This window comes from Phaenicophaeus curvirostris, chromosome 25 (genome assembly GCF_032191515.1).
Source record: "Phaenicophaeus curvirostris isolate KB17595 chromosome 25, BPBGC_Pcur_1.0, whole genome shotgun sequence".
NCBI classification, from domain to species: domain Eukaryota; kingdom Metazoa; phylum Chordata; class Aves; order Cuculiformes; family Cuculidae; genus Phaenicophaeus; species Phaenicophaeus curvirostris.
This window is the reverse complement of record NC_091416.1, coordinates 2,894,119-2,914,928: the sequence shown is the minus strand read 5'-3', so window position 1 is coordinate 2,914,928 and position 20,810 is coordinate 2,894,119. Positions and strand designations below refer to the sequence as shown.

The window sequence follows — 20,810 nt, the reverse complement described above, 5'->3', positions numbered from 1 at the left end:
TCTCTGCAGCTTCCCAGAGCTACGTGCTCCATATTGCAACTAAACATGCCCATTCCTTCCAGACCAAAAACTCCCAAGAGATCTGAACTGGCAAAGTAAGACCTTTTGCATTCTCCATATGAATTTCCCCCTAAGCTCGAGCGAGCGGAATCTGATGGAAAGGTCTGGTTAGTGCTTACCCTGCAGACTGGCCACACTGTTTCTGCAATGGCTGATCCGCGCTTGCTGTATCCTGCGTATCTGTCTTCACAGCAGGAGTCCTGGAACGAGAAGATTTGGGAACTTTCAAAATACCTGCCAAGCCATATGTGCCATGAAAGACAGGAAAGCAGCAACAGATCTACTGGGAGCTGCCAGGAGCGATTCAGCAGCTCAGCAGAACTACGGAAGCAGGAACCGTTTCTAAGAAATGAGGAACCAGCTCACACTTCCAGCACCACATCAGAATCTAGACGTGCCCTTCGAGGAGAATGAATCTGGATGTACAAGAAACGTGCCCCAGCAACCACAGGCAATGAGCTCAGGAGCCAAGTGGTGCCTGGCAGAGCGTGGGAACAGCCACAGAAAACACAAACTAAAACCAACTGGCAAGCGTTAGCAGCTCAGAAGAGCTATTTTAAAAGGCTGTGCTGTTGACAGGGTTTTGGATTGACAGTTTAAGAACCAGACCTGTTAAAAGACATTGGGCTGACCACGGGGTTACACCAGTGATGTGCGGTACTCTGAGGTACCAAAAGTTGAATGTTTCTGTCTTTTAGTACCAGTGATTGTTTTGGAGACGTCTCTCAGGCACCCAGGGCTGGAATTCAGCTCTGTAACATCTTTGGTGAAACACACAGTTGTTGGCAGCGTGATATTACGAGCCACATCGATAAAACCACCCGGTTTTGCATGTAAAACACAGAGCAGCCGCTCTCCCTCTCCCTACAGATCTGTGTTTCGAAGTGTCAGTAAAAATGTCATTTTAATCTGGGTGTCCCAGCCCAAGGCAGGAGGTTGGAACATTAATGGTCCCTTCTAACCCAAACCTTCTATAAATCATCATCTGAAAGGAAAGTTTGCTGTCAAACTGGTGCGAGATTCTTTCTTACATCATTACAAACTCTCAGGGATGAGCAAAATCAAACAATCCTCTTACCCTGCAGCCAAGACGGGGGATGCAGCAACAGCCCCTCTGTCGGGAACGGGCGCTTCAGAGGAACTGGGCCACGCATGAGAATTTTTGTGCTTCTTTCCGTTCCCTTTGTCTAATAACGGCTGTATGCGTTTGATTTTCGGCTTCATTTTCGTGGGGCCCGGCCCGGAGCTGCTGGCAGAGTGCTGACCGGATGATGGGGACCCTCCGGGAGATGCCGAACTGGCGTGCATCACCGACGAGGACGCCTTGTTTTGTTCGAGTCCAGTATTGTTAGGAACATCGACCAGCTGCGGAAAGCTCGACAACTGCGTTGTTGCTGAAGCCGTGCCGAGGTCCAGCTGGGAAGAAGACACCCTGGTTTTGCTGGCTAGGAGTTGTGTCATGTGCTGAAGCTGGTAGGAGCCCTCGGGGTCAGTAGATGATGGAGCAACCGTCATGCCCATCGTCTGCGCTGAAGGCAGAACACATATGCTCGATGCGGCTGTCATTGCTGCTGTAGACGGAGTCTGGGACGCTCCCAGTTGCGAAAACATCCCAGAGCTTGGCGGCAAAGACATGTGCTGCTCCTGAAGACCCAGGCTTTGCTGGCTGGCTTTGATCAGGAGATTGCTTATCGAACCGAGGTCCCCTAATAGTCCAGGGCTAGTTAACGTTACCGAGCTTTGCCCCAAAACGTGACCAGGAACAGACCCACCTGTGGTAGGAGCTGCCGTGGCCGGCATGGATACGACGTTGAGCACTGAGGAACTCGAAGCCAGGCCTGATACAGGCCCTGCCGGGAGGTGACTGGCCTCTGGTCCTATCACGCTAGGAGACGTGCCCACGGCTGTAGTGGTCCCTCCTTGAGGGAGCAAAGATGTTTGCTCAAAGTACATGACCCCAGACTTAGACCTCTTGATAATATTGGGCACGGTTCTATGGGACGTTGAATTCGCAAGGGTTCCCAAATCCAGCGGGTGGTTGGAGATTTGGGAGGGAGCAAAATTAATTAAGGTCATGTTGGAGACCATATCAGGAGGAGCAATAGCAGGAGGTGTTCCAGAGGGAGCTAGTTTCTTATTCTTCCGCGACTGCAGCCGAGAAATGGGTCGTTTCTTTCCCAGGGCAGTGGTGGGCGTGGAAGTGGTGGTACCGAGGTCTGTCCGCTGGCTCGCTTCAGACACCAGGAGCTGAGGGTCAGGGGGTGGCTGCACGCCAATGAGAAGTCCTGGCGATGGACTGCTGATGTTTGGAGGGAAGCTGGTCTGCGTGGCTGTGGAGAAGGGATGTATATGCTGGTGATGGGACATGGGCAGCAGTCCCTTGCTCGTGGGAGGGAATAATGACTGAGACGAGGGCAAGCTCGGGTTTAATCCTGTGGTCAGCGTAAGCCCGCTCCCCATGGGCCCCAGCACGGAAGGGTTGGTCTCCATCACGCTCTGTGCAGAGCTAACGGAAGGCGTTAACTGTATCTTTTGAGTCACGCCATTGGGAAGAGTTTGGAGGACATAGAGCGGCTGCATGTTCTGATTGACCACCAGAAGTTTTTCCGCAGCTGGCTTGAGGTGAGGCGGCGTTGTCTGCACCGCGGCGTTGGAGATTTGTGAAGGGCCGGGACTGTCTGTGGAGTTTGGCACGTACTTCTGGCTCTGGAGGGGCACGGTGGGCGATACCGGCACCTGGATACCCGGAGTCCCACTGTTCCTCGTTAAATCCTGGTTGCTGCCGTGGCCTTGCTCGACGGAGCCGCAGGGCGGGCTGGCTATGTGCTCAGCATCCATGTGACCCTGGATGAAGTGATCGGGAGTCATGTGTCCTTCAGGGCTCGGGTCGACTCCAGGGCTCAGGAGAGCCGTATCACTCTCCCCTGAGGCGGATTTTTCTGTGACTGTCACTCTCTTTTCCCCAGACTCTGTGGAAGGCAAGGCAAGCATTGACCTCTCTCCTGAGGAGGAGAGCGAAGACTCAGAGATGACGGCGAGCCTGTTGTGGTTCTGGCTGGGCACCGTAGGGCTGCGAGTGGTCAGAACCGAGAGATCGGAAGGAAGCTCCAGTGGCAACTCAAACTGTTCCTCTGCTGATATGGAGGAAGAGACACTGCTATCCACTGGCTCAGCTGTCGGCAGCTGTTGGGAGAACACCTCAAACAAACCCATGTCCTTGCCACGGTTGCTGTCGAGGCCTAAACCTTCTCCGAGTGTCAGAAGTTCAGATGAGGAAGACTCTGGACTCTCTCCCAACGCCTGCATAGAAGGCGTGTTCTTTAGCACAAAGTCCATGATGTCGGAAGGGAGGATGTTCCCACAGTCATCGCTGTTGTTGTTGTCAGAGTCGGATTTCAGAAGTTCCGTGTTGAAAGTGTCCAGTAAATTCTTGTCCGAAGGGGTGCTTGCGTGAGCCCTGCGGCCCGTTTCCAAGGAGCTCAGCTGAGCTTCCAGCGAATCCTGGCCCTGTGCTTTCACTCTGCTCACCGGATGGCAGTTATCAATCTTCGGGTCAGCTTTGTGGACGGTGGAGCTCTTGGTGACTTGTACTTTCTCTCCAGCTTCTTCAGCTCTGTCGAGCTTTAAGTTCTCTGTCCCGTTTTCCTTACCACTCCTTTTCGTCACTTGACTAACTTTCCTCGTTGTTGCCGTCACGCTCGTATCACTTTCGGTTCCATCATCCACACCATCTAGCTGAGAGATTTTTGGAAGATCGCACTGCTCCTCCTCCCTGAATAAGTTATGAGATGCCAGCCTCTCCTCGGGGTTCGAGGAAACCACTGTTCTAGTGAAGTTATAGTAGTATAAATCATCTTCATCTGATGTGCTCAAGTCATCCGCGCCATCCACCTGTCCTTCCGCAGATCGCTTTCCCCGCTTCTTCCCAGTTGAATTACTGTAGAAGGGAATGTCCTCCTCTCCGTAAGACCTCACGCCATACAGAGGAGTCAATCCAAAGAACATATTGGATCTGGCCCGAGCACTTCTCCGTGGATACCTCCGCTTGTACGAGCCGCCTTCTTCTTGAGCTTTCGTTCCATCCTGAAGCATCAAATTATTGTCTTGAATGGGCAAATTTTCATACGTGTTATTTTGAGATTCCTGTGCTGGTGCTTCGGTTGGACTTCCCTGAACTACAGAGTTATCTTCTGGGCTCTCCGAAGTTGAGGAGGGCTCTGCCAAAGCAGGCAGTTCCGTCCCTGCAGACTGAGGTTCACCATCGCTTTCCTGCTGTGCATTCTTAGACTGGTTTTCACTTTCCATCTTCAGAGGAGTCAGGGTGACTTTAACAGTGCGTTTCCTAGGTGCCTGCGACTCCTTGGAGGCAGAGGCCGCCTCAGTCTGCGCTGTGGAACCTTTAGATGATCCTTGTGAAGGTGGAGACTTCTCGCCAGCTTTTTCAGCAGGAATATTATTACACAACCTCTGGCTGATTTGTTCAGTTCCCAAACCCTGATTACCGAATTCTGGTTTCAGATTTCCTTCATCACTGACTACTCCTTGGCTGGACTCTGTAAGGGATTTCAGGGAATGTTTCTCTTTGAAACTCTCTTTCATTAACTTTTTCCCCTTCTGACGCCTCTCTCGAGGGGCAGAAACTCCCTGCTCGCTCGCTGCAGGAGATCTGCTATTTGCTCCAGCAGACTTCAAGGTCTTTGCATCTACCTCATCAACCGAAGTTGTTTTCTCTGGCTGGACAGGTTCCACGTGCTGTTCTCTGTCTTTCCTCGGGCCTCTCTGATGCAAGGGTGGAAAGGACACTGTGTCTTTGGAGGAAAATGATCCTGAACTTTCTTGAAAGGTTCCTATTTTAACATTCATTTCGGCACCTGATGGACTGGTCAGCTGAGTGGACATTTTGGAGTTGCCTCCAGAAGCAAAGCTATGAGCTGAGTAATCCGCATCCTTTGAGGTCAGAGCTTTCATCTTCTCTCCCTTAGAAGGCGCACCTTTGGCTATTGAATCTGAGCTGCTAGGAAGTTTTCCTTCCGTAGACTGAGATGCATCCAGCTGGTAAGTTTTGCTTCCACTTGGAGCCACTGTTTTCTGGGAGCCTGAACTGGCAGAGCAGCTTTGAACTGGAGTGCTTGGAGTACCTGTGTTCACCGACCCCACGAAGCGGTCGGTGCTTTTGACGCTTGGCTCGTGTTCTGAAGAGGAGCCCACGTTGGAAGCTGAAGATGCACTGTGCCTGGAATAAGTGTTCCCAGCCCGCGTAGGGGAAGTCATGCGGAGTTTTGATTGCTGCTGCGACAAAGAGGAGGTGCTGTGTCTCCTCGAACCAATGCTCTTCAGTCCAGAGGACAGCAAAGGGTCTCCTACTGTCACGATTTCATGGGTCACTGGGGTGGGACTTCCTGAGAAAACAAGGCAAGACACTCAGGTGATCTGAACGCTCCCACATGAAACACAAGAAATTAACAGCCATAAAATCTGTTCAGCCAAATTTACAGCCATAAAAGCCTTTCAGCCAAACAGTGTCAATGGTGATATTTGAGATCTGTATCAAAAATCTGATACCGTCCATGAGCACTCACCACATGGAGTCTGTATCTCAGGGTTCCGCACCTCAATTGCAGAAGTGAACATTCAACATTGGTTTGAAACAAAACATGACTTATTCACACAGAAATAGGGGCTGAATTGCAACACTGGATTTCTGATTCTTTTTGCAAAAACACTGACTGACATAAAGTCCCTTACTTATGTTACAGCTCCTCTGTGTTGCTGCTACTACAATGCCCAAACACTGTTATCTTCTTCCCAGGGAAGTTTGTTTCCTGACAGGCCACCCCTACTGCATATTTTCAAAACTCTCCATCCCTCAAACCCAATGCCATGTCACAATTTTCTTTACAAAAAGAAACTGAACGCCACATTCTGAATGAAACAAAAAAAGACACGAACCAAACCAAAGGTATTTCCAAAGCAATCAAAACAAAAACACTCCCCAAATACAAAAAATCAGAGTCAACAGCACTTGTGGTACCTGCAGAAGGTAACGGCCTGGAGCCAGGAGACCTCTGTGCGGATGGGTAACTCGGCGTTCTGATCCTGGGACCCTTGGAGATCATGGGATAGTAACAGGAACTAGAGGTCTGAGAGTGCAAGGGACGATCCGGCGATGGTGGGTTTACTATTTCAGGTGTACTTCGACTGTCTTTAGGGAGAGTTTCTGCTGTTGCGTAAAAAAGAAACAGCAGCATAAGCCAACTTTCAATCCTAAATGTTATGATTTGATAAAGTATCTATTGCCATCAGGTTTTACTGGGCAAATCAGGGTACTTGTTAAATGAACATAAAGTCAAAGATCTTCCTTGCTATCAGGTAACGCCTGAATTCTCCTAAGAGTATTTCCAAACACCTGCAGCAACCCAATAACCCTCAGCTTCTACGTAAAATGCCACTGCAGTTGTATCAAGCTTCGGTTTCTACATTGGCAATGACAATTGTTCTAAATGTGTTAACATCTTGCACAGCCTTGCCTTCCAGGGACTGAAAAGGATCAGGCTGAGACTTGATTTTGTTTCTTTAACTCACCAATGAATACAGAGAAAACAATCAGGGAATACAGATGCAGCCCAGTACTGCTATCCAGCATGGTGTTTACATTCCATACCAGTGCCGACATCTGAAGTACAATCTGAAGTTTCGCATCACTTGGAAAAGTTCAGATCTGCAGAGCAGGAAGGATTCCTACAGCAGTTCTCATTTGGCTCCAGCTTTCAGAGTTACCAGCACCCTCAGGAGCTTAGTGCTTTATTTTTACTTTGAAGTCTTAAGTCACTGTAACATAATTTGGAAGCCTGAAGTGGTTTCTAGCCCCATTTGGATCAAGACATAGGTCCTGGCCACTTCCTGGCATCCTGGTAAAGATGCACCATGGCAAAACCATGCAGAGAATGTACTTTTAGCAAATTCTTACAGGATTACCTGTAAGGGGAACTGGGCTGTGGGCAATGGTTCTGTTATCATCGTGTTCTACAGTGCTGTTGATGTCAGGTTCTATGACTGGAGGCCGGCACTCCATGATCTTGCAGGTATAGACGCAGCGCTTCCTGGCATCCGTAGTGCTCCAGTACACCCTGGAGCACCTGGAACATTCAAACAGAAAACAATTTACTCAAGTACACCTCAGCATTCCTATTTAAGATTTTCTGTTTCTCAAAATTACATGGGACAAAGGCTGCCTGGCAAACACTCTGCACATCTGGCTTCATCACAAGATTCTCAAACAGTGTAGGAAAGCTATGGCCAGTTTTTACATAGGTTACTTCAGTGCTGGTAGGGCATCTAGCACTGAAAAAACACATTTAATCATGGGACAGTTTATACTCACTGATAGCCGATGGGAAACAACTTATCTTCACAGTCAGAGAGGTCGTTCAGAATTCCTAAGCAGTCTATGGTCATGGAACCTGAACAGAAAGGGGGACAGATGAGTTCTGTGAAGCAAATCCCAGCACAAAGGTGGACCAATTGTCCAGAGATGAGGCCTTACCGATCATCATGTGGATGTTCTCTGGTTCCAGGCCACTGAGGAATTTTCTTCTCAAACTGATCCCTTCAAAGTCCACAAAAACTCTCCTCAGAACTTCAAACCCATTCTCAGGAACCACCTGGAAGAGGAATCCACAAAACTGCTCGTTAATTTTAAAGGAACCACCATGTATACGCCACACAGTCTGCCTCACTCAATCCTCCATTTGGTCTTTTGGTTTTTAAACTGCCAGAGTATCACTTGCTGAAGTTCCTCATGCCAGCTTCATCACCGATGACTTTGTAACTTCCTCCTTAATAAGGGAGTTGAATAACAGCTTCTACAAAGCACTCATGGTGATAGGTGAATCCTGCCTTCAGACAAGGCAGGGTGCAAAAGAACCTCACCTCTCCTTTGATTAAGTCACGATGCCTCTGGCAGTAAACTTTCTTATCGTCCAGGAAGACGCAGTTCTTGGCTCGCGAGCACATGAAGTGATAGTTACTGGTGCAGGAAGTGAGGCAGCAGCCCACCGTGGCACCCGACTTCTGGCAGAACTCACATCGCTACAGCGAATAAAACAAATAAAAAACCACCAAGTTAAAAATTAACCCCTTCTAAAACCAGGCTACCATCCCAGCTGTCGGCTGTTTTTCTCAGCACAGACAGGAGTCCTGGTTGTGTGTAAACCGGTGTTCCCTTCACTCATACTCACCAGCTGCTTGCCCCGGATCACAGCCATGTGCACGTTTTTCAGGGAACCATCGTCATCTTCAAACACTTCCGCTGACCACAAAGCACAGTTCACATGCGTCCATTCGTTTTGGCCAATGTAGAGAAGACGCCCCGCATCCTAAAGAATGGAAGGAAAGGTTCTTTTCCAAATGTTCCAGGAGACAATGATGGACAAAGCACATCCAACCCGCCCACAGTATCAAAGCAATCACATTGCTTCAGTCGCAGTGCCTATCGCGATGGGCTGGATACTCACGTTAGCGCTGTCATCACCGTACTTCAGGCACAACGCACACTGCCTGTTGTCTTCGACATCCGGAGGTGGGTTAAGTTCAGGACTGTCCTCTCTGCTTCTGTCAGAGCCTGACAGTTAAAAGAGAAAACACTGTTTATTCTTGAAAGTCAGGGAGGCAAAAATTCACCTGGGAAGAGTCCTAGTAAGTGAACAGAGGCAGCAAACAGCAGGTGGAGTTTTCAATACCCAGCTTGCAGAGCAAGAGAAAACGCACAACAGGCTCTGCACAGCCCTTGCTCTGGGAGAAGAGGTGCAAAGGCAAACATCATGTTCAGCCTCTGAATGATTTCAGGTCACAGAGGTCTCCCAAATTCTTCAGTTGCATACAGAGCTAACAACACCCTCTCTGTACTGCTAGGAGGTTCAGAATGAAGTGCTCTGGGTTCAGGACCAACAGTGCTGCCACATTTCCTTACTCGAGATAGGCGGTGTAGGAGGATGCAGAGGAGTCGGTGAATCCGGCTCTCCAGGCCCTTTGGGTTTTGGAGCTGGAATGATTTTCTTCATCAGAGGGGGCTGTTCAGTGCGGTTGTTCTCTTCACGCTCCTGCCACTGAGCATAATTATGGTCAAGCGAAGGGGGCAGCACGGCATTCGGCAACATACCACTGCTGAAATGCAACAAGGAGCCAGCTGTCAGACCTGGCCACGCCAGGGGGTCCTGCGCCCCGTCCCCCAGCGCAGCTGACACTCAACACACAGTAATGACTCTTGTAATTAATTACAATCCACCCACGCTCTTAACAAAGGCTACACTGGTCACTTCTACTTTAAGGCTGGTGATGTGGCTGCCTGTTTCTTTTGAAGGCAAGGATGAGGGAGGGTGACACTGAAGTGGGGGCAAGGAGGAGGTGGAGCTGACAAACCAGCACACATTTGTACCCAGGTCTAAATAATGTTTTTGATTGCTCTGCGTTAGAACAAGGAACTGTCCACACAACCTGGGAATGGGATTCCTGTTTAACTTCTTAAAAGAAAGGAAAAAAAGGGAAACTGAAAACCCCATCTCCCAAACAGGCTCTCTTGATACTTTTTGCTTGGACAGCTGGCAAACTGCAGGGTGTCGCAGTTGGACACAGAACAATTACTTACTTGCTGGTTACTTTATTTGGCTCCCAAAATCTGGACTTTTTTACACTGAACCATGGAAAAACACGCTCCATTTGCTGAAGGAAAACAACACTCTATTAGAAATGTTACACAACATACCCTAGGTTCAAAGAAATTCAGCCAAGATCTACTGTAAATGCACAGCCAGGAAGACTTTGTTAACATCAACAACTCTGACGCTGTATTATTTTATTCCTGGAAATACCCAAGTGATGGTAAGAACAATGAACCCTTTGGAATCCAGCAGCAGCAAGCAGTGGAACAATACCAAGCAGATTGCAAAATAACCGTTGCCCGGCTCACCCGAATAAAGAAGGACTTGACCATGCTATTGGCTTTCTTCACCTCCGGCTGCCCTCCATCAGAATTGATGGCTGCTTGAATTATCTTCACGATGTCATCACTGAAATCCAGCTACAAGAAAGCCACAAAATGGCACATTAACAGGACTACCTCTTGTACAGCTACACCAGCCACTCATTTAAGGCATCAGGTGAGCCCCCAGATGACTGAACTGGAGCACTGACCAAAGCAGAAAGAACTTGGCTGTGAAGAAGCGAGCAGCCCTGTACGCCTGCAGACTGGCTGGTAGAATTGCCACACAAACCAACCCACGTCTGCTCCCTTCTTCTGTCCCTCTGGAGTTGAGTGCTGACCACTTTTGAATGTGGCCAAGCTAGCTGCCTCTCAGGGATCCAGCAGTGACTTTGCAGAATGCATTCATCCTCAAGATTACATTTGCTATAGGGAAGAGGAAAGAGATGCTTCCTACACATAAAACTGACTCTGTATATTTTGGTATAAATGCCCTAAAGATCTCAGGCCTCCACACATGAATTATGGGCTCCCAGGTAACTGCCAACCATTGGGTTATTTAGCTAGGCTGGCAGCTGGAATTTGCACATGGAGGATGGCCTATCCTGTTTCCATGAACATAAACATCCGAGCAAAAGCACTTTAACCTAGCACCACTGCTGGTTCAAGCCCCACACAACAGTGTAGGTTACCTGTCTTTGGGCCAACACTAACGCCAGCACCGGCCAGAATTATTTTTAGCAGCTCACTAACCTGTTTCCTTGTTCATAAAGAAAAAGCTTTGTGTGCTCGGTTATAAATACCCAGGTCATAAAGCAACTCCTGGGATCTATTACTGGAGTGGAACACTCTGACGTACCACAGAAACGTAACCTCCTTGATCCATTTTTCTTTTCACTCCTTCCAGATCCAGAGGCTGCTGCTCCTCCTGTTTACTGACTTCTGTTAGCACAGGCGGATCGGGACCTTCAGGAGAGCTTCTCGATGGGATGCTCTCTTCCGTCTCAGGATTTAAATCAGGTGGTTTTGCTGCCTGTTAACATCAGTAACCAGACAGAGGGACATTGGCTATTGAAGTGTTGCTGCTACTCGTGACACACTCCCTTGTACATTTATGTGCAAAGAGATTCTTGCTAACAGGAAAGAAGGATGTTAACAGGATGTGAGGCTCCAGCTTACCTGCCGATACCGCAGCAAGTGGCTCGTAGTTCTGGAATTCAACAGGGCTGTTAAAACCTGCTTTAAGGAAACCTGCAGCTCCTTTTCCAGTGCCAGACGCCACTCTGCAGGATGCTGCTCGGTGCAGTTAATGCAGGTGTATGCTACGCTCTCAGGCAGGTTAGAGAGTATCTCATACATTTCATCTGGAGACAAAAAGGGATAAAATAACCATGTGAGCTACTTTACTGAAGGACAGGCAGAGGGAAAATCCCCTACTCTGCACCCACTGTCTAACTGAAACACTTTTAATGTAACAAAAGCATCCTGCGCAATGAACAGAGCAGTTCTGCATGTGAGGTAGGTTCTAAGCTCTCAGGATGTCACGGACACCCATTCTATAGGTATTTTTCAGCGAGGGTGCTAACATAACACTCTAGTAGAAAGGTCCAAAACTAGACTGTTTTGGCCTCCTTGCTGCCCTGTGTTCTTCAGTGCTGAGGAGATAAGGATTTGCCTTACCAGAAAGGTTTTCACATTTGGAGTGGACCCAGCGGTCGCATTTTCCACACTGCATCATCTTGCTCTCGTAGTCGTCGTCATCATAGCATTTGTCACAGAGAGGACAAAAATTTCCTGCAAACGAGAGGCGATTTATATCACAAGTTCACACCTTAAAGGCTGGGTGGCTGCTTCGTAGCGTGCTTAGAAAGCAGCTCTGTGAAACCTCCCACCGGCAAGCTGCCAGTAGAGCCACGTCTGCTTTCACAGCAATGGCCACAGAAACAACCTGACTGGCAAAGCACTGACTACTCCAAACAAAAACATTACATGCCATTAGCTTTACCGAGCAAAATGAGAAGACAAAGATGAGCTGCAGGCAAGAGATTTGGTGGAATAGTCAAGATTTTTTGCCCTTGAGCCTGCACTCCTCTCCGTACAGCGACAAGCTCACTTGCCCCGCAGACCCTCTACCCACTCTACACTGACGCTGCCCAATTCAAACCCGGAGGGGGTCCCACTGGGAAGAATCTCGACTTTATCTACCTTTCGCAAAGAGTTTGGCACAGTCGTGACAGAGAGAGAAGTCATGAGACCACTGTGCATCCCACCCTTTGCCCGGCGTTGTCGATCCACAGCTCTTGCAGCGAACACATTTGGTGCATATCTGGAAAACAAAAGGGTTTGGCAAGAGTTAATTGCTTTGGGCCAGCGCTCTCTGTTCTTCAGTCCCAACGATACAATTCATAATCTTTATTAATTAATGAGCGCAGAATAAGGAGTTTCAAATGCCCCAACTTTTATTCCCTTTATGGTAGGATGGTGATGATACAACCGCAAAGACGGAAATAAATCACAGTGTGGTTGCTCTGTCCTCTCTATTTGCAGTATTGCAGCTCTGAGGATATTGTAGTAGAAAATACCCCAAACCCACGAGTATCAAATACACCACAGGCAAAGCTTTCACATTGGGAACAAAAGCTTGTGAGACACAAATTTTGTATTTGCATAAATACAAACTGCCTCTCCACTCCAAGTGGTAAGTTTGTTAATGAATTAAATGCTTCATCCTAAAGAGCTGCCTCCACGTTCTGGGACTGTGATTGGAAGAATTGTTACAACTAAGAAAAGATGCCATTCTTTTAAAATCCTGCTTGTTCAGCACCTTATCACCACCTCACCTCATTATTTACCTCCCAACCAACAAGCACTTGGCCTTAAAAGGTGAAGAAGCGGCATGAGCACCAGTGCCCTGCAGAGCTCTGGCCCCCAGGGCTGCCATCAGCCCATGAGTGAACCACCCGAAAGAGAAATCAAAGCACCTCACCCAAACTTTCTTTTTCTTTGTGGGCTTTGTTGGGTAGTTGGGGCCCAGGCACTCGGGGTGATAGCTGTTTCGGCACTTGTTACACTCCAGCAACTGCTGCAAGAACAAGGGGAAAAATCACTGGAACAGAGACCGGGATGCAAGATCCTGCACATTTTCCTTTTAAGTTGGATCCCCCATTTAGGGCAAAGGAAGAAGCTGCAACGAAGCGACTTGAGGGGGAGTCCCACAGCGCACAGAGACCCCGTGATTCCCTGCTCCCCAGCAGAGCTCCGGAGCGAGAGGTGCTCTGGGAGCAGCGTGGGACGTGCCCAGCAGTTTGGAGGTACCTTGGTGGCCTGGTGCTGTCTCCCACAGACGTGGCAGAACTTGCAGCGGCGGCAGCACCAGTTTTCCAGCTGGTCCTCCAGGGGCCGCTCGCTCTCCTCCAAGCAGAACTTGTGGAAAGGCTCACAACAGACCTGACAATACACAAACTGCAGGGGGGAGAGGGAGGTTTTAGCAAGTCAGAAGCCGCTCTCAAGTCCCAAACAAGACCCCTCACGCTCCTGACGACTCTGAATTCTGCTTTACAACTGACCTTTATAACTGATGGGACAAGGGTACCTACTGGCATATTTTAGGAGGGGAACTGTGCGTATTTCATGCTTGTCCACCCAGACAAGGCATTCAGCAGGAAAGGGGAGGCTGGAACCCGTTATCTAAGTCTTCTGAGTACAGGCAAAGGCCTACAGGGCTCTTCAGGGTCTCCCTCCCTCCCTCTAACACAAGCCAACCGCATCCAAAACAGTGCTTAGTGCAGAAGGAAGGGATGCGTGGAACCAAGAGAGACATTCCACTCTCCACGCAGTTTGGGTGGCCCGTGTGAAAGTTCTTCTAATCTCTATCTCTTCCCTGCCAGGCTGGTCCTATTGGAGAAAGAATCCTCCTCAGGGCGCGAACACCGCAGGCTGACAGGGGACACGGGAATTGTTTGTCCCCTGGAACAGCCTGGCTGAGGAGGGGGTGGTTCCATGCTGGACCTTGGAGGTCTGCACTTGATGTCCACATGCAGCACACAACCCCCTTCTCCCCAGGTGGTGTTCACTCAGTGAGCCTTCCCAGAGCACCAGCATCCCCTTCCCAGAGCTCCTGCATCCCCTTCCCAGAACGGCTGCTCTGAAGGTATTAGGAAGGTATGGATTTAATGCAGCTGAAAGAGCCCTTTATGCAGGAATCTCTCCTGTCACAGTTCAGGAATGGTTTGAGGCTCTCGGCAGACACAGGCACACCCCCCCGGGGACAGTCAGCGCTGCCCACAGCCTCTGACATTACTGGGCAGCCCTTCCTACATCCCGTTAAAAGAAAGCCAAGCCCCTGCTTTACACCAGGCAGGGGCTTCCACCTTAAGAAACGTGGGTGCTCTCAAATATACTACTCTTTGTCTAACACAGTTCGCCTCAGTGAGCAGTGCAAAAAGGTCCAAACTGCTTTTAAACACCTTGTATTTCAGCATCTTGGGACAAACTTTAGCAAGGACAGATTTAAGGGTCTTATTCTCATTTCTTCCGGATTAAGGTCATGATATCTGTTTACGTTCGTAACGACACGGTGCTGTAACCAAGTCATCGACAGCAGAACGCAATGCTTTACCTCCACGTGTCCGCTGCTGGCACAGAGAAAACACACCACCCTGGGGGTAATAGGTACCGAGGTGACGATGCCTAACCCACCCATCTCCCAAACATTCTCCACTTCACAGTCCTCCTGCAAGGACAAAAGGACACATCACCATGTGGAACAAGGCAACACAACATCAGTACAAACGGCTCACACTGCTTTATACGTCCTGCGATTAAGCGCTCTCAAACTGAAATTATTTCAGCTTCTGCCTCGATCTACTTTACAGCAACTATCGGCACGGTCACAGCTCAGCACCCTTCCGTGCTCAGCGACACCCTCGCCTTCCTGCTACGGAAAGGCAGCCTCGGGAACATGACAGAGTTCTTCATCACTGCACAATTATTACTAAAAGTGAAATTTCAGAAGAATTGTACTTTATTCAAGCTTGTATAAAACACTTGTGAGATGTCACTATCATCTCCGGTATCAACACTTATAGAGGGACTGAAAAATTCTTAGGAAAATATTAATTTTTATTATTTCAACACTGTTGTTCAAAAAAAGTACAAGATTTATCAGTTTAAAACCCCAGATGTACCCAAAATGTTGTGAGTTACAGGTTACTAACATTCTCCCCAAATCTCGTTGGCTCAGGCTGTGGAAAGCTTTTATAGTTCCATCTTAATGGAATAATTCTTCATAAATCTCAAATCCTTGCCCATCCTCACACATTGACACTTAAGGTTTTAAAGCTTTAAGTCTCTCTTCATCCAGCACTCTAATTATGGGAAAAACAAGGCATGACAAACTTCCACAAATCAACCAACTTGTCAGGAAGGCTCCTGTTTGCGGTTCTCTCTGAACGGCACCAGAGACACAAGCTCAGAGGTCACCACCAGCGCACGAGGGACTCTACTTCCAGTGTTTAGAGCCAGGAAACATTCAAATACTTAAAACATTTTGTCCTCTACCTTGAAATCCACTCGGATTCTGTGGACTCCATCTGTGGGTGGCTTTTGCTTGGAACTGCTTCCGTTAGTCAGGCTGCTGAGCAAGTTCAGTGTGCTGCTCTCAGGCTTGCTTAGAGGAGGGGGCTTTTCCTAGGCAAGTAAAGAGCCTGCATTAATCCCAGCCCTGAACGTTAACGCTTACCCATTGATCACATTAAACTCTGCACATAATTCACAGACAAGCCCCCCAAACCACCACAGAATCAACAAGTAGGTAAGAGCTGCAAGGAAGTAACCACTCTGCAAACCATTTTTTAAGAGCATTCCCCACACAATCACGTTTCTAATTCAATTTGCTGCGCTTGCCTCTAACACCATGCTGTTCTCTCTTGTCTGAATGCTGGTTTTCATTTCGCTGCACTGGGGCAGCTCAGGTGTAATCAGCCCCTATGCGCCTCTCTCTCTGATTTAAATGTGACAATTCTTGTTTTGTTAGGGATTTTTTTGGTTTGGTTGGGTTTTGCTGTGTTGTTGTTAGGTTTTGGGTTTTTTTTTTTCCATAATAGAGCTGTTTAAGATGAAGATAGTTCCATTTTTTTATGGAAAAGCTCCCCTCCACCCCACAATGTCCAAATCTTTGAGAACAAGTTAACACCTGAACCGAACTGGAGGAAACTCTCCTATCTACACGCTGCCCCTAGGAAAAAAACTAACTTTTCTAAGCACCAGAAACGCCTGTGACAAGGTCAAGCAGTGCAGTTCTACTCTCCAGACAAACAGAAGTTTCAGGGTCTTGAAATCTACTGTGTACAAAAAGCAGTATTCACCTTTTCTTTTGGTTTCTGTTTCACAGGAAAAGCTGGACGGGGAGTGATTTTTTTCTGTTTGCTTTGTTCAGTGCCTAGGAAGGGAGGGAAAAGCATGAGTATTGCAAGTAACTAAGAGCCACCTGTAAAGGAGAAGAGGGAAATCAATCAGCTGGGTCATAAGCAAGGAATTTTAGACACAAATTTCCCCACCATCTCCTGTGACTACGCCTCATGATTGTGACTGGAGTAGCCTCGGAGGCGTGACCAGGTGCTGGCTCTGCTAAGGAGCCAGAGCCACAGCAGCCCTGAAACCACCTCACGGGTCACTGTTCAGGCTGTTCCGTGCTGCATCCAACACTGGACTATGTTTGCACAGTAAGAACATCACATTCTTCTTGTTTGGCACTCAAACTAACAGTACTGGACATACACATCGTGACTGCTGAGGCCACATGGTGACAAATCACAGCAAGGATGGCTATTTTCCTGCCTGCCCCAACACACATCGTTCAACAAGAAGGAATCGAGTTCTAAGAAAAACTGCTGTAATTTTACCAGATCAGAAAGCATTTATGAGCTTTAGAATCCACCAGCTTTAGTGGGATTGTTACTTAATGTGACTCAGATGGAGGATAACCATCCCCATTTACCTATTTCTGGCTGGGGAGCCTGCTTTTTCTTAGGCTCAGAAGTGGGAGGTTTCGGTGCTTCTTTTTTCAAGGGTCCTGAACTCGGTGGCTGAGCAGGAGGGAGCTGGGCTGGCTGGGACGCCTGCTTGCCAGCCTTTCTGGTACCAGATGCAGGGACCTGTTTGGGCTCTGACACGAGAACAGAGGAATTCCCATCCTCATGCTTTTCCTCAATGGGCTTACGGGCAGGTTCACTGCTCTTCTTCACCGTGTTGTCTTCTCTCGGTGTGACGGTCGGAGGAGTTTGTTTCTGCCCAGAGTCCAGCTGGTTCTTCCCAGAATGGCTTTCCTTCTTTTCATTTGTCTTCGATTTCTTCTCTTTCTTTTTTGCAGCTGGGAAAGAGAAGCATCAATAAAGCAACACAGATAACATGGTGTGACTTCTAATGATCTGCTGCTTTTCTAAAGGAAGCAAACACTTTGATGTCAGAGAGCTGTCATTTTGTTGCACAAAAGAAAAAATCAGTACTCAAAAAGTAAAGCAATTTGTTGGTAAAATTGAGGCACTTGGCTCACGTTGCAATCTGTGCTCTAATACCCTGGATCTCTGCTCTGACACAGCAGTACGCAAAACCTTTCTGTCAAGAGATTCGGAGCTTAACAGTGTAAGGAGAAGGTAGATTTCATACGGTGAGGCTCAGGGAGTCACAGCAGCTGCTGGGTGCTGCCACATGAACCTGCAGAGCTCTGGAGGGCCAGCACTAGGCACGTATGACATGCTCAAGCCTTGTGACACAGACCAGGAGGCTCCAAGAAGCTCCAAGAGCAGGGAGCCCTCTGAGAAACGCTTCACCTGAAGGGCAGAAGGGAGTGAGCAGCCAGCAGCTCCCTACACGAGGCACAGAACGCTACAAGTGCGGCGCTGAGACAGCTGCCACGAGGAAGCACTGACGCTGCCTGCACTCTCTCCTGCCTCTTTCACCAGACACCCGCGGAGCAGGCAGGCTCCCTGCTCACATCTGGCTGCAGGCCAGCCTTCCGTAAGCACAGCGCAGCCACTGTGGCAGCTGGGAGCAGAATAGAAGAGGTGACAGTTCCTCTCTTGTGCTACACACTCAAGTCGAGCCTCTTAGCCTACCTTTAGCTTGCTTCTGCAGGTAGGCTTTCGAAGGCATCCACTGAAGGTTCTGACATTTCCTCATTCTACAAAGAAAGAGCATGTTGTGAAATCAGAAGAAAAATGTAGGCATGAAGAAGACAGTATGTAAACATCCAACAGGAAAAATAAAAAACCCATTATCAATCCACCCACTCCCTTTTTTCGAGCAATTCCACATTTCCTCAGAGATCTGTAAAAGGAACTTCAACTTTCCTCTGTACTCTCCTTTTGATTTTCCACACTCAGTGCAACCTCAAGTTAATAAAACTGCTTGGGTTACAACAGTGCTTCACTGGTGAATCCCCGACCAATTCCAGTTCTTAGATTTGAAAAGTATCGGAACGTTTCCAAGAGCTCTAAGGAACCACATTGAACTCTCACAACTGTGATTTTTATGTAACCTGAACTGAGGCCACTCCAGACAACAGCAGTTGCACTTGGGGTGAGATCAGATTGGGTGACCAAGCCTTTTTTTGAGCCTTCAGCTTAATTTCCTATTTTTCTTAGGTTTAGCGTATGTCATCTCCTCTTGGTTGGGCTGGTTTGTTTCTGCTGTTATTCCTGTAGCAGGACCTGTGATTTTGAAACTGAGCCCGCAGCTTGGGCACAGCTAAAACCGCGCCTACATACAGCCCATCGTCTGCAGCGTTTGCACACAGCTGAGCAGCACACAGCAACCTCACAGCTACGCTTTATAAATAGCTTTCACACCACAGCACTCCTGACTGGTGCCACTTCAGCTGCTGCCTTTTCAGACAGATTATTGAGCCTGGTAAAATCAATTTAATGCAGCAATTGAAAACGCAAAAGGTTCAGTCTCAGTGATATGTATAGAAAATGACAGGAAAATCAGGGAAGAGTGGTATTTCTTAATGACATCAAGATGTCTTTGTGGTATGAAGTGTATATACACCAGGTAAACATCGCTTTGAAAACATAAGCTCTTTACAAACGCAATTTGGGAAAACAAGAGGTAAATACTGATGTATTCAGCGCTTGCCTTGCAGAACCTCACACTCCCTGATGAAAGCCACTGATCTCACACCAAATGCTCTGCCATTTCATCAGCGTGAGTAGAATAATCCAGCAGTGAACTTCAGGAAAAGAGCTCTTCCTTCACAAGTACAACTTGACTGGGATCCTGACTCTGAAACTGGTTACAATGCCCTGCTGTGATCCAGCCTCAACCCAGGCCACATTCACTGAAAGCCTGTGCCACAGGGCTAACCTGCTGCTCCCGATCCCAGAACCTGGGCGAGCTGATCCCACTCGGGACAGGGATTAGACAGCGTCTCTCCCCGATACTCACTTGCAGCACTGCTTCTTTATATTGCGCCCACCAAACTTGGGTTTGTCCAGACAGTTGGTACAGATGCCGCAGTCCTCTGGCACTTGACAGCCCGAACACTGCCCACAGCGCCTCGAGCGCCGACCCTTCTTCACTGGTGGCTCTTGCTGCGCCTTGTTCCTGGTCACCGGCTTTATTGGCTTGATAGGTGGAGCAAGAGGTTCAGCTTCTTCCGAGCCAGCTATCGATGACTTATCTATCAAAAAAACACCTAATGTGAATTCATCGATGTCAAAGAACGTTTCAGGAGCACCTGATTTGCTAACGGACTTTATTCTGTTAAGTGTAAGCTTATCTGCAGAGCAGAACACACTTTTATAACAACTACCAGCGGTCAAAAGCATTGACCCTGTCTTAGTGGCACTGTAATCGAGAGCCTGGAGCTGTTCAGCGTACTTTCCCTCGTTAATCGCTCGAAGCCCTCGTTTTAAGCAGCCAACAAACGCTGACTTTGCGTGGCTCCACAGATGAAACCCAACCATCTGAACTCACCATCGTTCCCCATGGAAGACAGTATCTTCTCCCGTTCTTCCCATGGTAAGGCACTCAGAGTGGGCATGTCATCAGGAAACACCGCTCGCTTGCGGCCCAGTGCGACAGCTGCTCTCCTGCAAACATGTTTTATCCGTGGGCCTCGGACTGACGTTTCGGACGAGTCGCTCTCTTGTCCCTGGATTTCAGAACATGGGAACAGAGAGTATTCCTGAGCAACGTACCAGAACAAAGCTGGGGAACATGTACTGCAAACTTCTAAATCACCTAAAAAGAGTTAAATTATATCTTAGCTTCCACTTTGTAAGAATTGGGATAAAAATACAGACTCTCAACCTCAGTTATGCAGGAGGATAAACTCAAAAAGAACAGGGCTTGGACTTCTACAGGCAGGCCCAACACAGGCAAGTGTGCACTTCATTTCTGAGACAGAAGGCCTCTGCACTAGGGATTCTCAACATCAGCGCTGCTGAGGAAAGCGATAGTTTAAACAAAACAGAAGTGTTCCCTGAGAGTGTACTGGCAGCAGGAAGGGGAGGTGTGGGGTGGAGGAACAGGGAGAGGGAAGGGAGGAAGCAGTCCCCTAGTCTGATGCAAAATTCGAATGGATTTTACTCCTGCTCGTAAGCGACAAATCATCACTGTGTAAAGTTAAAAAGCCCAACATCATCTCTAGAAGCCAGCTACAAGAAACACTGAGGAGGAGAGAGGATACTGCTGGGATCGTGCTCCTAAGAGCAAGCACTCCTACTCTTGGTGATCACTTTGTTTAGATTTATTTGGAGAAAGGCAATGAGTG

General features: G+C 48.3%; 2 protein-coding genes across 5 annotated transcripts in view; one reads left to right on the top strand and one right to left on the bottom strand.

The window, feature by feature from the left end:
- The window catches only part of CENATAC (centrosomal AT-AC splicing factor), a 365,184-nt gene that overhangs the window by 77,687 nt on the left and 266,687 nt on the right, over positions 1 to 20,810 (top strand). The gene's annotated exons all lie outside the window — the stretch shown is intronic.
- Positions 1 to 20,810, bottom strand: part of KMT2A (lysine methyltransferase 2A) — a 39,727-nt gene that overhangs the window by 6,253 nt on the left and 12,664 nt on the right. The window contains exons 4-28 of one of the 4 annotated variants that reach the window (XM_069876591.1): positions 20,012 to 20,189; positions 19,481 to 19,715; positions 18,151 to 18,215; positions 17,034 to 17,405; positions 16,402 to 16,475; positions 15,596 to 15,724; positions 14,655 to 14,768; positions 13,352 to 13,498; positions 13,023 to 13,118; positions 12,242 to 12,362; positions 11,717 to 11,830; positions 11,216 to 11,400; positions 10,896 to 11,069; positions 10,025 to 10,135; positions 9,704 to 9,777; positions 9,029 to 9,222; positions 8,574 to 8,680; positions 8,298 to 8,435; positions 7,990 to 8,148; positions 7,604 to 7,721; positions 7,442 to 7,520; positions 7,036 to 7,196; positions 6,092 to 6,277; positions 1,139 to 5,459; positions 180 to 260 (exon numbers count right to left, since the gene is read on the bottom strand). In XM_069876591.1, coding sequence (XP_069732692.1) covers positions 180 to 260; positions 1,139 to 5,459; positions 6,092 to 6,277; positions 7,036 to 7,196; positions 7,442 to 7,520; positions 7,604 to 7,721; positions 7,990 to 8,148; positions 8,298 to 8,435; positions 8,574 to 8,680; positions 9,029 to 9,222; positions 9,704 to 9,777; positions 10,025 to 10,135; positions 10,896 to 11,069; positions 11,216 to 11,400; positions 11,717 to 11,830; positions 12,242 to 12,362; positions 13,023 to 13,118; positions 13,352 to 13,498; positions 14,655 to 14,768; positions 15,596 to 15,724; positions 16,402 to 16,475; positions 17,034 to 17,405; positions 18,151 to 18,215; positions 19,481 to 19,715; positions 20,012 to 20,189 — 7,733 coding nt within the window. Of the gene's footprint in view, positions 1 to 179; positions 261 to 1,138; positions 5,460 to 6,091; positions 6,281 to 7,035; positions 7,197 to 7,441; positions 7,521 to 7,603; positions 7,722 to 7,989; positions 8,149 to 8,297; positions 8,436 to 8,573; positions 8,681 to 9,028; positions 9,223 to 9,703; positions 9,778 to 10,024; positions 10,136 to 10,895; positions 11,070 to 11,215; positions 11,401 to 11,716; positions 11,831 to 12,241; positions 12,363 to 13,022; positions 13,119 to 13,351; positions 13,499 to 14,654; positions 14,769 to 15,595; positions 15,725 to 16,401; positions 16,476 to 17,033; positions 17,406 to 18,150; positions 18,216 to 19,480; positions 19,716 to 20,011; positions 20,190 to 20,810 lie in introns of all 4 variants that reach the window. The other 3 variants (XM_069876588.1, XM_069876590.1, XM_069876589.1) reach the window with 3 other exon arrangements.